At 33.1% G+C, this 13,910-nt stretch overlaps 1 protein-coding gene across 4 annotated transcripts in view; it reads right to left on the bottom strand.

The window, feature by feature from the left end:
• LOC107729354 (nephronectin-like) overlaps positions 1 to 13,910 on the bottom strand; it is a 56,952-nt gene that overhangs the window by 10,250 nt on the left and 32,792 nt on the right. For all 4 annotated transcript variants that reach the window (XM_016539830.1, XM_016539832.1, XM_016539831.1 and 1 more), the window contains 4 exons: positions 9,163 to 9,282; positions 5,900 to 6,019; positions 3,815 to 3,949; positions 2,517 to 2,639 (listed from right to left, as the gene is read on the bottom strand). In XM_016539830.1, coding sequence (XP_016395316.1) covers positions 2,517 to 2,639; positions 3,815 to 3,949; positions 5,900 to 6,019; positions 9,163 to 9,282 — 498 coding nt within the window. The remainder of the gene's footprint in view (positions 1 to 2,516; positions 2,640 to 3,814; positions 3,950 to 5,899; positions 6,020 to 9,162; positions 9,283 to 13,910) is intronic.

Here is a 13,910-nt window from a genome sequence, read left to right as displayed (position 1 = left end):
TTCAGAAATTAAGTTATGTGTAATAAAATGGAATGACACAGGGAAAAATTATTGAACACATGAAGAAAGGGAGGTGCAAAAAGGCATGGAAAGCCAAGACACCAGCTGAAATCTATCAGTAATTAGAAAGCAATCCTGCCCCTAGTCAGTGGAAATTAATATTAGCTGCTTCCGTCCCAATACCTACAGTACCAGGATGATGAAGATGAAACAAGGGTGGATATTTTAGCAAGACAATGATCCCAAACACATCCAAGAAAACTCTCGATTAGTTTCAGAGAAACAAATAAAGCTGCTAGAATGCCACATCAAAGTTTGATGTCACCTGACTTGAATCCAATAGAAAATAAGAACTAAAGATCAGAGTTCAAAGAAGAGGCCCGCAGAACCTTCAAGATTTGAAGACTGTTTGTGTGAAAGAATGGGCCAAAATCACACCTGAGCAATGCATGCGATTAGTTTCTCCATACAGGAGGCGTCTTGAAGCTGTCATTACCAACAAAGGCTTTTGTACAAAGTAATAAATACATTTTAGTATGCGTGTTCAATACTTTTTCCCTGCGTCATTCCATTTTATTACACATAACTTAATTTCTGAACTTATTTGTTTTGTTTTCTTTGTATGTATGGATTACTTTGGTTGTTACTGACATCTGGTGAAAATGTCATGCCAACAGCATCTTTAGAAATATATTTACTGAGGAAAAATGATGACATGTTCAATACTTATTTTACCCGCTGTATACTCAGACATGTAATTTCTCCCATTTAATAAATTCTGTTCTTTTGAAACTTTCTCTTCATTAAAGAATCCTGAAAAAATGTATCATGGTTTCCACTAAAAATATTAAGCAGCACAACTGTTGAGCAGCAAATCAGCATATTAGATGATCTCATGACACTGAAGGGAAATTCAGCTTTGCCATCACAGAAATAAATTACATTTTAAAATATATTAAATGGAAGCAGGGCATATTTTTTTCATATATATTTCCTCTCTTTTTTTTCTCATTTATTGTCATCTACATGAATTTGCAATGTAACCGTTGATGGACTGTCCAGCTCAATTCATTCCAAAGATTTTTTGAATATTTCAGTCAGGACTCGGCCACTCATGGACACTGTCCTTCCTGTCATTCAGCCACTATTCACTCTGTTGGCATTGTGCTATGGGATGCTGTCACGCTGAAAGCTTAACAGTCTACCTATGTTCAACTTCCTGGCTGAGACTGCGGCTTTTCATCAAGATTTTGCACCATCCATCTTCTTTTCTTTACTGACAAGAGCACCAATCCAAGGAAATGGGAAAAATGTCTACAAAAAGGACACATTTACCCCAGTGCTGTAGCTGCAGTTGCAGTAATGGTCTACGGCAAGTCCCCACAGGGTCCCCACACTAAAAGATATCAACATACTTCCCCAGTTGATTAATCACAGTAAATTAAGACAACTGTTCTATTACAAGCTTTCTGAAATGTTATGTTTAAATATGCAAATAATAGATTATGTACTGAAAAATGCACTAATTTGTAGGGCTGGGTTTTGACACAGATTTCACGATTCCATTCGATTCTCATTCACAAGCTTGCGATTCGATTTGATTACCGATTCGATTCAATATCGATTATTTTGGATATATATCAGGTACAGTACATGCCAAATTTTCTCAAGGAACAAAAATATCTAAACTAATACTGTAAAATATACGAGTCAGTTGGTACTACATTACTATAATATTGAAGGTTAAACATTTTTACAATAATAAAGTTATAGTTACATAATAATATTTCTACTTCAGTTAGTTTTTTTTTAAATATAAACATTTAAATGGTGGATGTCATAAAAACTTGATGGATTTATACAAACATAAATGAAACACTGAAGAACAGTAAAAAATTATAATGAATACGTTATATGGTGCATATATTAAGCAAAATGCCCCTCTCTACAGTTTATTATTCTTAAAAATGAGAATCGATTAATATCGAGATATCGATATTTTTTTACCAAGCCAAAATAAATTATTTTGTTGTTGTTGACATATTAGAGTTAAAAGGTTTTACACAGGGGATTTTGGATATCTTTTTTTATCACTTCATAAATCAGAAAATTCTGTCAACAGCCAAGAATAAAATGTTATGTAACAACCTTCGGAATATAAACAGGAATAAAACTGGAAAGTTTGATAAAGCGTTACTTAAGATATTTTTATTGTTGTGATAATTTTATTCTCAGTTTGGATTTCTGTATCCACTGTAGTATTGCAGATTGTGCATAAATAAAGGTTCCAAAAAATGTCTTCAGTGATCAGTTCTTAAAACAACTCTTTTTTTCTTAGCCTGAAGAGCATTTTAATAACCTAAAGAACCATTTTCTACAATAAGGAACCTTTTGTGGAATGGAAAGATTCCATTGGTGTTCTTTATTGAACCACAGATGCCAATAAAAATTTTACTTTTAGTGTAGCGAGCTGTTATGATGCAATAGCAGTATAGTTCTTTGGTATGCATACTCACGTTTGCAGTCGTAGCCCACACCTCTGTAGTCGTCCTTACACTTGCACTTATATGAACCAGGTGTGTTATAGCAGGTGGCGTATGGACTACACTGGTGTTGAGTTGAAGAGCATTCATTCACATCTAAAATAAATAAATAAAAAATTAACGCAGGAAGTCACTGGCTCTGTTCTAAAACCTAGTGAGCTACAATCAAAAGTTTGGAGTTAGCAAGATTTTTTAAATGTTTCTCAATGGAGTCTCTTATGTTCACCATTTATCTGATCAAAAATACAAAAAAAAGTAATATTGTGAGCTATTATTATGCCAGAGGAATGGTATTGCAAAAATACAAAATGGTATTGTCTGAATTTCACAATAAAATGTTGACAATTTGAACACTTATGAGACATTGCAAAAAAGAAGCTTACTGTGATTAGAGCATGCCAGGTGCGTTTTTGTTCAGACATCAACTGAAAACAGCATAGACTAAAACCTCATCCTTGGGATGTAACCAATCATCAAAATGAAGATTGATTCAAATCAAGAAGTTGATATTGTTATCCAGCACTACTGTTGTAGTTTATGCACAGTGTGTGCATGAAATAGACACTGACCCTAGGAGAAGCACTGTAAACTTACTTCATTGTTTTTTCCTTTTTTGCTATTTCAGACAAATATTTGCAGTTGTCAAAATTTTGATGCATGACTACTTGGTACTAATTGGTTAAGAACAGCTCTTTTGATCATCTAAAACAAGACAATAACACACCATTTCTGAATTTGTCACTTTATTTTAAGGTTCAATTCTTGCTATTAACAAACCATTACCTATGAATAATAGGCATGCTAATAAGCAACTAGTTAATAGTTAATAGTGCGAACCGATCCTTGTACTTAAAGAGCATGTATCCTTGTCTGTGAAGGATACATGCAATAATTTCTTACAACTAGCTAATGTAAGGTCGCCAATGCATTTTGCCCACTTTTTGAAAGCAAACCTATGAGACCAGAAAATGCCTCTTACAGGCAACTCACTAAGTTTTGGAACAGAGCGAACTTGTTATCTATTTATAAAACTGAAAAACGTGAAATGTTGTTTAAAACAATTGCCGCTGTATTATTTCAAACCTGAACTTGGCACAAATCATCTGCTGTTGGCAGGAATGTGACTATAGTGTACAAAGATTTTTTAAGAGATAAGTTCCAGACAAAAGCAAAGCTTTCAGTATTTCAGAATCTTCAAATCAAAATATGACTACTAATTCACATTGTTTGAAAGGTTTTTAGCTCCTCTGTATTTACTCAAACCGGCTCACCTGCGCACTGATATTTCCCGTTGATGTACTGCAGGTCGAAGCCATCATGGCACTTGCAGATGTAACTCCCAAATGTGTTGATGCACTTACGGAACCGCGGACAAACCGCTTGACCTGTGGCACATTCATCCACATCTGCAAAACAAACACACCGATCTGTCGTTTCTCCACTCTTTTACAAGCTCTTTGGGTTTTTGGATCAAAGTGAATTAAAGTCTGGTTCTTGAGGTTTTTACTGTTATTCATGATCTGTCAATGTATATGTTGCGTACTGCTGTTGGAGATGTTGACTGGCTCTCTGTACATTACTCTTTATATATATACTTTAATATTTTTGTGTTGGCATATGCTGCATTTACGGTTTAGCTAAATTGCGATATGCATCAAGCGGCGTGTGAACGCTCTGCAGGAGTCTGAGAACAGCGTGCAGCAAACTCGACACTTTTGTGTGCGTGTACAGACATCCATCTAACACGAGCTGCCCTCCTCGGAGCAATAAAAGTCCTCTGCTGAAATACCTGAAGAGTTGAACACCTGTGCTGTGAAACATTAAGATGGTCAGTCTCTGATTGATGGTCCTCTTTTAAAAAACTCACACTGTTCTCCTCATAGCCTCCAGAAAAAGGCAGAAAGGTGGGAAAAATGTAAAGAGTGGAGGCTAGACATATGTGTGTGCAGAAGTGCTGCAGGTTAACGGACTCAATTTGTCGCATTCCGTTTGTGATTTAGTGAACTGTGTGGCTAGGATGTGAATATGGGCTTCTTAAAGATGTTTATGTAAGATGTGGTCTCTGAGACTATGGCATGCCATTAATGCAGTCATTAACGAATACCACAATGAAATTTCCAAGCACTTAAAGCATAATTACCGGATCTAAAGACAGAAGCTCAGCTCTGTTGTCAAGGACTATTGCGATCTTTAAGGTTTTGGAGCAGGAACGTAGCCGTGAATGAAAGCGACTGTTTTGTGTGATACGAACGTAATAGCAAAATGTTGTCATCTTGTCTGACAGCCACAACAGAAAAAGTCTAGATCATGTCACATATTCAAAAGTTGACAAGAGTACAAAGAGATTGCACTCTATTTTCTTCTGAATTAAAGGGGTCATATCATTTTTATTATTGTTAATATATTATTAAGTCTTAATACTTAATATGTAGTTATGTATAATGATTATGTAAAAATACATAATAATATATAATAATTACATTAAATCTACCATTAAGACATTTTATTATATGTAACAATTATATAATATTTTATATTACTATTATTATGCAAAATGTATCATATTTGTTGACATTTTTTTCTTAATGAATGCCATTGCTAGTGTCATTGCTAATGTTAACAGTTGGAGAATTGAAAAATGATAAATAATAAATAATTAATAATAAATACTAATAAATGAAGAGCTGAAAGAGTAATGTTAATTTATAAATTAATCATTTATAAATAATATATAATATATATGAAATTTATATATCATCTATAGTGCTGTCAAACGATTAATCGCGATTAATCGCATCCAAAATAAAAGGTTTTGTTTACATAGTATATGTGTGTATTGTGTATATTTATTATGTATATACAAATACACACCCATGCATGTATATATTTCAGAAGAATATGTTACGATTATATATTAAATATATTTATATAAAATGCAAATTATATGAATATAAATATATAAAAAAATATATATATTATAATATATATATCAAAATATATACTGTATGTGTGTGTATTTTTATATATCCATAATACATATACACAGTACACACAGATATATTATGTAAATAAAAACTTTTATTCGGAATGTGATTAATCGCGATTAATCGTTTGACAGCACTAATAATTTATAAAAATTGTACGTATTATCTACTATTTATACAGTTAAATGACACTTTTTATTGACAGCTAATTTATTGGCACTTTTAATGATTTAAAGAGATGATTCTTTTGAACTGGGGGTTTACCGACAAAATAAGAGTGAATGTTATTTCTAAAGCTCAAGGAAACTTTCCCATTTAAAGCAGTGAATTGTGATCAGCTGCTGCAGAAATGCATTAGCCATGAACACATACCCACACAGGTCCTGCCATCTGGAGCCAGCTGTAGACCTGGAGAAGGGCACTGGCAGCGAACTTCTCCTTTCATTACCTCACAGCCGTACTGGCAGTTCGCCACGCTGCATGTCCGGGCATCTGACAGAAACATACCGACAGCAGATTTAGCACTTACCATACATTCACATACTTCTGCCACTTTCAGTACAACACAGAACCGCTTACTGTAAGTATAAAAGACATATGAAAAGCAAAATGCACCTATAGATGTTCCATAAGCAGCCAAGCAAATGAGCATAGACAAAAGATGAATCACCATTAAATGGGGCGCAAGGCCACAGGTCAGAGAAGGGAACACACTATTCCACGTTTAGCTTCATTGCCTTGAAGGAAATGGGCAGTGAAGCAGATAACCTTGTGTTATTAGATTGTGCAGTGATCTATTAGCCCTGCGGAGAAACACCACTCCACATTCTCTACTGGTGTCGAGGGGGTCGTCACAGTACAACCCATTTCCACGAGACAGCGAGGTAAAAAACACTCTAGAGAAAAGGAGATGGCACATTGTTCCTGCTAATGCAGGTGGAAAAACAAAAATAAAACTCAATTATTCCCTAAAGTCTTGGAGGAAACGAAATGAGAAGGGAATGGATGGATGCGTTACAAAATCTCTAAACTCTCTTGTGTACTCTAGTAATAGATCAATATATACTGGGCCAGGATGAAATATCTCAAATAAAAAATAATATTAAAGTGCCATTATAATGGCAGTCTGAAGTGAGTTTTGAGTAAATGATGCTTTTAATTAATGTTTGACATTTATTTTAAGCAACATTTACTCAAAACTCGCATTAGACTGCCATTATAATGGCATTTCATTATTATTATTATTATTATTTGTATTTTATTTTTGATATTTCATCCTGGTCCAGTATATATTGATCTATACATATATTATATATTCTCAGCATCTTTGTTTATTTCTTGAACAATTATGATGATGATGATAATAATAACAATAACAATAATAATAATTATTATTATTAATTTATATTCTAAAATATATTAATATTTTCTAAATGTATTTTTATGAATAATTATTTTTTATTGTTCATACTATGTTTTATTTTTATGTTGTTATTATTATAATTATGAATTTGTATTCTAAACTATATGAATATTTTCTAAATGTATTTTTATTAATAATTATTTTTTATTGTTCATACTATGTTTTATTTTTGTTATTATTATTATTATTTTGAATTTGTATTCTAAAATATATATTTTCTAAATGTATTTTTATTAATAATTATTTTTCATTGTTCATACCATGCTTTATTTTTATGTTGTTGTTGTTATTATTATTATTATTATGAATTTATATTCTAAAATATATGAATATTTTCTAAATGTATTTTTATTAATAATTATTTTTCATTGTTCATACCATGTTTTATTTTTATGCTATTATTATTATTATTACAAATTAATGTTTTCTAAATATATTTTTATTAATAATTATTTTCCATTGCAGGTGGAATAACATGCTTTATTTTTTATAATTTACTATTATTATTATTATTATTGTTGTTGTTGTTGTTGTCATTATCATTATTATTATTTTATATTATAAAATAAATCAATATTTTCTCAATTTATTTTTATTAATTATTTTTCATTGTAGGTGGAATACTGTTTTATTTTTTATAATTTATTATTATTATTATTATTGAGTTTATTTAAAACAATAATTTGAATAATAACTAAAATAATACTAATTAAAAAATAAGTTGAATTTACAAGTCAGCATATTTGACACTTTTATGGCATTGAGTGCTGGTGCCAATTTCAAAAGAGATTATTATTATTTTTTTTCATCTAATGACATGAAGTTATGAATAATTTGAGCCAGGCACGTAGACCCGTTCAGACTCTTTATCAGACAGGCACCCAACCTTTCCAAACTATGCAATAATCTGCGATCCAAGCATTGACAATCACTGTACCACCCACATGACAGGAGCGCTCCACACTTTGATTAACTCTGTGATTCAGTGGTGTTTGCTGAAGTGTGAGCTGTGGGGAGGTGAGAAAATATTTATCAGAGAGTGGAATCTCCAGGCCTCTGGAAGCACATTAAGCACCGGGCAAGCACAGGCACGGGCCACTTGCTGTAGTGAGAATCGCTTGAGGCCAGCAATAAGACTTAGCCTTTACTGGCAGGGTTGAAGTTCACAGCTTTCTCATCTTTTTTTGTGAGTCATCTGAAAACTCTCTGCAGGGCTGAGAGACGCCCTGAGCTCATAGAATGATTTGTGTAAGATAGATAGATAGATAGATAGATAGATATATAGATAGATAGATGGATAGATGGATAGATAGATAGATAGATAGATGGATAGATGGATAGATTGATGGATGGATGGATGGATGGATAGATGATAGATAGATGGATAGATATATAATAAAATCCAGGAAAGAAAATAGTGATTTTCGTTTTACAGGAAAAAAATAAATAAAACCTTTTAAATGCATATTTCTAAAATCAAATCAAACCAAGTTAAATCAAATAATTCTGCTTATGTTTTCCTCTCTAAAAAACTGTAAAAATAAAACTATTTATAACAAGCAAAATCTTATGCTGTATACATTATGTGGTTTTGCATTGTCTGATTATCTGATTTATTAACTATAAAAATAGAATTTTGCAGCAAGCATAATTTTATGCTGTAAGCAATACACATATTTTGCATTATCTAGTTATCTGATTTGTGTATTGGAGAAAAAAATATATATATTCAGGAAGACAGTACTGCTCTTTGTTCTCTCCTCTAAATGAAACTATAAAAATAGAACCTTTTTTAACAAGAATAGTTTTTTTTTTCCTACAGGGAAAAAAATGCAACATTTTAAATGCATATATGAAAAAAAAATTTTTTTTTAAATACAATAAAATAAAAAGTAGAATATATAAAATAATTTTAGTATATAAAAGTCAGAAGACAATACTGCTTTTTGTTCTCTTCTTCTCTAATGAAATTTTATGTTGTATGCACTATACAATTTTTGCACTTCACAATTTTTTCTTTGTAAAGCTGTTTTGGAACAACTTGCTGAAAAGCCAGTGGAAATCTAGCTTGTAGAAACAGTATACACACATTGCGGTTCTCCCTGCTGGGCAGCACTATCATACGTTTCAAGCAGAGCACTGAAGAGCTATTGAACGAGGCGGCGATTGACACAGCTGGACACCACGTCCAAAACAACGAGATGTGACTCACTTCCACAGCTCCCATCAGGCAGCAGCATGTAGCCGTTTAGGCAGTAGCATTTGTAGCTCCCGTACGTGTTCATGCACCTGTGTTTACACGGCCGAGGCTTGAGGCCACACTCGTTCAAGTCTGCAGACAGAAGAACAGAGACGGGGAGGTTAGAACATCCTGGTGTGAGAGGGGAGGCCGAGCGGGGCAGCAATTAGGCTTAAACCAGAGGCCAAATCTGAAAGGTCAATCCTTTCAAACCTGTGAGGCGGCGTCTGCGGGAAGAAGGTGAAGCCGCAGGCCACCGTGTCTGGACAGGCCCACCTCAGCGTCTCACTCCACACCACACAAACCTGCACTTCAGCTTCCAACGCTCCGAGTCTGACTTTGAGTTTTGATACTGACGCACAGAGAGGGAACGGCTTGCAAAGCTCAACTACATACTAATTTCCTTGAATATTTAATAATATTCTAAACTGGGAAGCTGTTGACCTATTTCTAGACTTTGAAAACTATCCTTACTGCCATAGAGTCACAACTTTACTCATAACCATCTTTAAAACAAAACTTCAGGACAGCAGGCTGAGTGCCAGTGCAAGGTGGCAAATCAAAAATAGGGTAATAAATTCAAAAATCAATATAAAAATTTTAAAAAAGCAATTATCAATAAGTTTGACATCAAATCTGTCATCATTTCTTTTGCAATTGCTGAAAGTGTTATTTCTGTTAATTAACGCTAAAATGATAAAAAATGGTTTTCATAAAAAATAAATAAAAATAAAATGGAAATAAACGTTTCTTTGGCAGCTATCTGACATAAAATAAGTTGAAGTTAAAGTACTAAAATTACTAAAGTTTTAAATGAAATAAAAAAATTAAGTTAAAAGAAGACCTAAAAGAAATATAATAAAAATGAAGAAAAAAATTAAAACAAAATTACTAAAACTTTAACTAAAATGAAAGCAGAAAATATAACAATAAAAGATCATTTATATTATGAAATAATAATAATAATGTGCTGAATTGAAAAGTTTACAAAAATTCTAACATTTGAGACATTTTATAATTAAGGATAATTAATTAATTTAACTCAAATTAAAATGAAAGCAGAAAATATAACAATAAAAGAAAATTTATATTATTACATAATAATAATAATAATAATAATAATAATAATAATGTGCTGAACTGAAAGGTTTCCAAAAATTCCCAAATTTTTGACATTTTAAAATTAAGGATAATTAATGAATATCCAGAGTTTCTATATATTCTATTCTAACACAAAATTGTGTGCCATCGATAAAGCAAGATACAAAAAGCTGTGATTTTAATAAACAGTCAAAATAAATAAATTAGTTTATCAATTAGTTGAATTAAATTCATATATTTTAATAACTTGGTAAATGACTCTTTTATCTATTTATTCTCAACATTAAGTGATTGTTTAATTGTTTATCCACTTCTCAAATAACTACTGAGTAGCACAAAAATAGCCCTCATTTGTTAATAGCTCAAAAAAATTAATAAATGAATTCAAGAGATTTTTATTTTACCAGGGCAAAGCAACACTTTGGGTATTGCACAAGGGTTGGCTATAGTTTAATCCGAACTCAACCTAAAGTCTAGGCCAGATGGGTCATCAGCTATAGGCTACACATCACTTAGATCTCAATATTGTAAGGTACACAGTCAAGTTTATAGGCCAGACACGTAGCGTGATGCCTGCAGTCTCATTTGCACTGGACTGAAAATAGATTCTCCTGGCTGCCGTACATGAGCGTCTTTGGCATGGCCCAGTTCTGAGAGAATGGCGCCATCTTTAGCGGCGGGTTATGCAGGGAATGCATTCTAGCGATCTATATTTGACAGCTGCCACAGATTTAAATAGATGAATGGCACAGTGTATTAATGGTAATTGGCACCGGTGGGAGGTCAGTCCGCTGGAATGATTAGTCGAGGTGGGTGTGGACAGCTACAATCACTTCCCAAATCATCTTAGCAAGAGTCGTCTATTATATTCCAAACAAAGACGACATAAATCTCTCCGTTTCAAAGTTGTGGGCCGAGTCTTTAACACCTTTTCAAACCGTATGACATTTCTTTGCAAGCACACAGCTCCGAGCCGCTGAAGCTATGATTACACACTCAGACTGAATTTAAATTCACAATTAGGCAGCAATTTCATGATGATTGGGGACATAATTGACTAACGCTGACCTTGCGTGACACAGTCTTTTCTTGTGGATTTCATCTGGCCATTTGCAACACTTTGTTGTTAATAGAAACAAGTAGAAAATGCGACTATTGCAATTAATCATGGAATCATTCAATGATAAAATAAGATTAAAGTATTTAATATGAATGATTCTAATTCGTGATAAAATAATGTTGATATTAATATGAAAATATAGTTTAAAAAACGTTCACACATTTAAAATTCTCTCATCACTTTTGAACCCTCATGATGTTCCAAGCCATATTCTGCATATGCATAATAAATGGGGACAGGGATGTCAGGAAAACATAAAAATGATTCAAAGTCTTCCAAAACCATACAATAAATTTAGTTGAAACACTTGAAGGATTAGAAGTAAACCACACCGCTCCAGTTCATCAGTTAATGTCTTGTGAAGTGAAAAGCTGCATGTTTGTAAGAAACAAATACATCATTTGAGGGTGTCGCTAAAATACGCTAAAATACGAGTCCATAATCCATAACAACGCTTCCTACAATGAAAAAGTCCATCCTCTGTTGCTCTCTCACATCAAAATCCACCTACACATTTGTTTAGAACTGTTTTTGCTTGTAAATGGTTCTTGATTATGTGCATATTTCTCTCCTGATGCAGAGGAGATGACTTTTTCACTGGAGAAAGCAATGTTATGGATTGAGTGAAATATATTACCAACACTTCACAAGACATTAACTGATAGACTGGAGTGGTGTGGGTAACTTGTGGATTATTGTGATGCTTTTATCAGCTGTTTGGACTCTCATTCTGACGGCACCCATTCACTGCAGAGGATCCACTGGTGAACAAGTGATGTAATGCTAAATTTCTCCAAATCTGATTCAATGAAGAAACAAATTCATCTACATCTTGGATAGCCTGAGGGTAAATCAATTTTAAGCAAATTTTTGGTGAACGATTCCTTTAAACATCTGCGGTTATTTTTCATGAAGATGAGTTGGAATGAGGGAGAGTGAATGGTAATTTTAAGGTGAACTATCCCTTTAAGAAATAACTAGTATGCCTTTCCTAAAAACTAAATATATAATCAGACCTTACACACTATACCAAGTGATATCAAATCATCTGTAAAATCTCAGAACTGCATCTACTTCTTCACCTCTTCAAGTCTCAGTGGTTCAGGCAGTAACTCAACTCTCTGAGCAGCATGTAGACAAATTCAGCTCAGAAAGATGTTTAGAAAAACGAAGCAACCCGTGCTTCTGTCAAGCGAGGTGAAGAGGAGACTAAGCCATCACTGAAGACTCATTGGCCTTTTGCTCGCTCAAATAAAGCTGAAAACAGCAGAAATGAAATGTCACATTCCCAGAATAGCCGTACTTGACAAGAGACAGCTCTGAGCAGCAACACATAGTCAACTAACGATATGAAATAAAAAAATTAATTGTCCAGTCTGAAGGGAGAAAACGGAGGGTAGGAGGTGTGACGGTGTTGAAAACCCAGAACAGAGTAGCAGGTAGACGAAATAAGTTCACACCGTATGGAAAGTGTGACCACAGATTATTCTGAGTGCTGCACTTAAGAACAGTGAAGAAACATTATAAATTCATCTCTGAAAGAAAAATGAAGCAACTTGTGCTTCTGTCTAGAGAGGTGAAGAGGAGACTAACCCATCCCAGCAGACTCATTGGCCATTTGCTCACTCAAATAAAGCTGAAAACAGCAGAAATGAAATGTCACATTCCCAGAATAGCCGTACTTGACAAGAGACAGCTCTGAGCAGCAACACATAGTCAACTAACGATATGAAATAAAAAAATTAATTGTCCAGTCTGAAGGGAGAAAACGGAGGGTAGGAGGTGTGAAGGTGTTGAAAACCCAGAACAGAGAGCAGGTAGACGAAATAAGTTCACACCGTATGGAAAGTGTGACCGCAGCCTATTCTGAGTGCTGCACTTAAGAACAGTGAAGAAACATTATAAAACTGATTACAGAGATTATTCACGCCACCCTTAAAACATTTACCATGGTAACCAATGTGTCAGTCAGTTACAACAGTTATTGTTAATTCTGTAAAAGCAAAAACATATATTTTTAATTTTCTGAAGAAAATGTGGCATTAATTAATGTAAAAGTCAATTCTAGAATGTTCTGCATGGTTGTTAGGGTAATAATAATTATAATGATATATAATTATAAGTATAATTATATAATTGTAGTAGTAAACATCTGCTTTTTCCTAGTATTTTTTTATATTATTATTATTATTATTATTATACATATCAATTATATATATGCATTATGCACATAGATATAGTACTAATAAAAATATTAAATTCATATCATAAGATGCAAATTTTTGTCCCTCCCCATCAGTTTGTAGATTGTTGATATAATAATAATAATAATAATAATAATAATAACAATAATAATATTATACAAAGTATTCAGACCCCCTTAAATTTTTCACTCTTTGTTATATTGCAGCCATTTGCTAAAATCATTTAAGTTAATTTTTTTTCCTCATTAATGTACACACAGCACCCCATATTGACAGAAAAACACAGAATTGTTGAC

The sequence above is a fragment of the Sinocyclocheilus rhinocerous genome, unplaced genomic scaffold (genome assembly GCF_001515625.1).
Source record: "Sinocyclocheilus rhinocerous isolate Xijiao unplaced genomic scaffold, SAMN03320098_v1.1 scaffold1148, whole genome shotgun sequence".
Classification (NCBI taxonomy): Eukaryota; Metazoa; Chordata; class Actinopteri; order Cypriniformes; family Cyprinidae; genus Sinocyclocheilus; species Sinocyclocheilus rhinocerous.
Note: the sequence above shows the minus strand (reverse complement) of the source record. Positions and strands in the feature narration are given on the sequence as shown.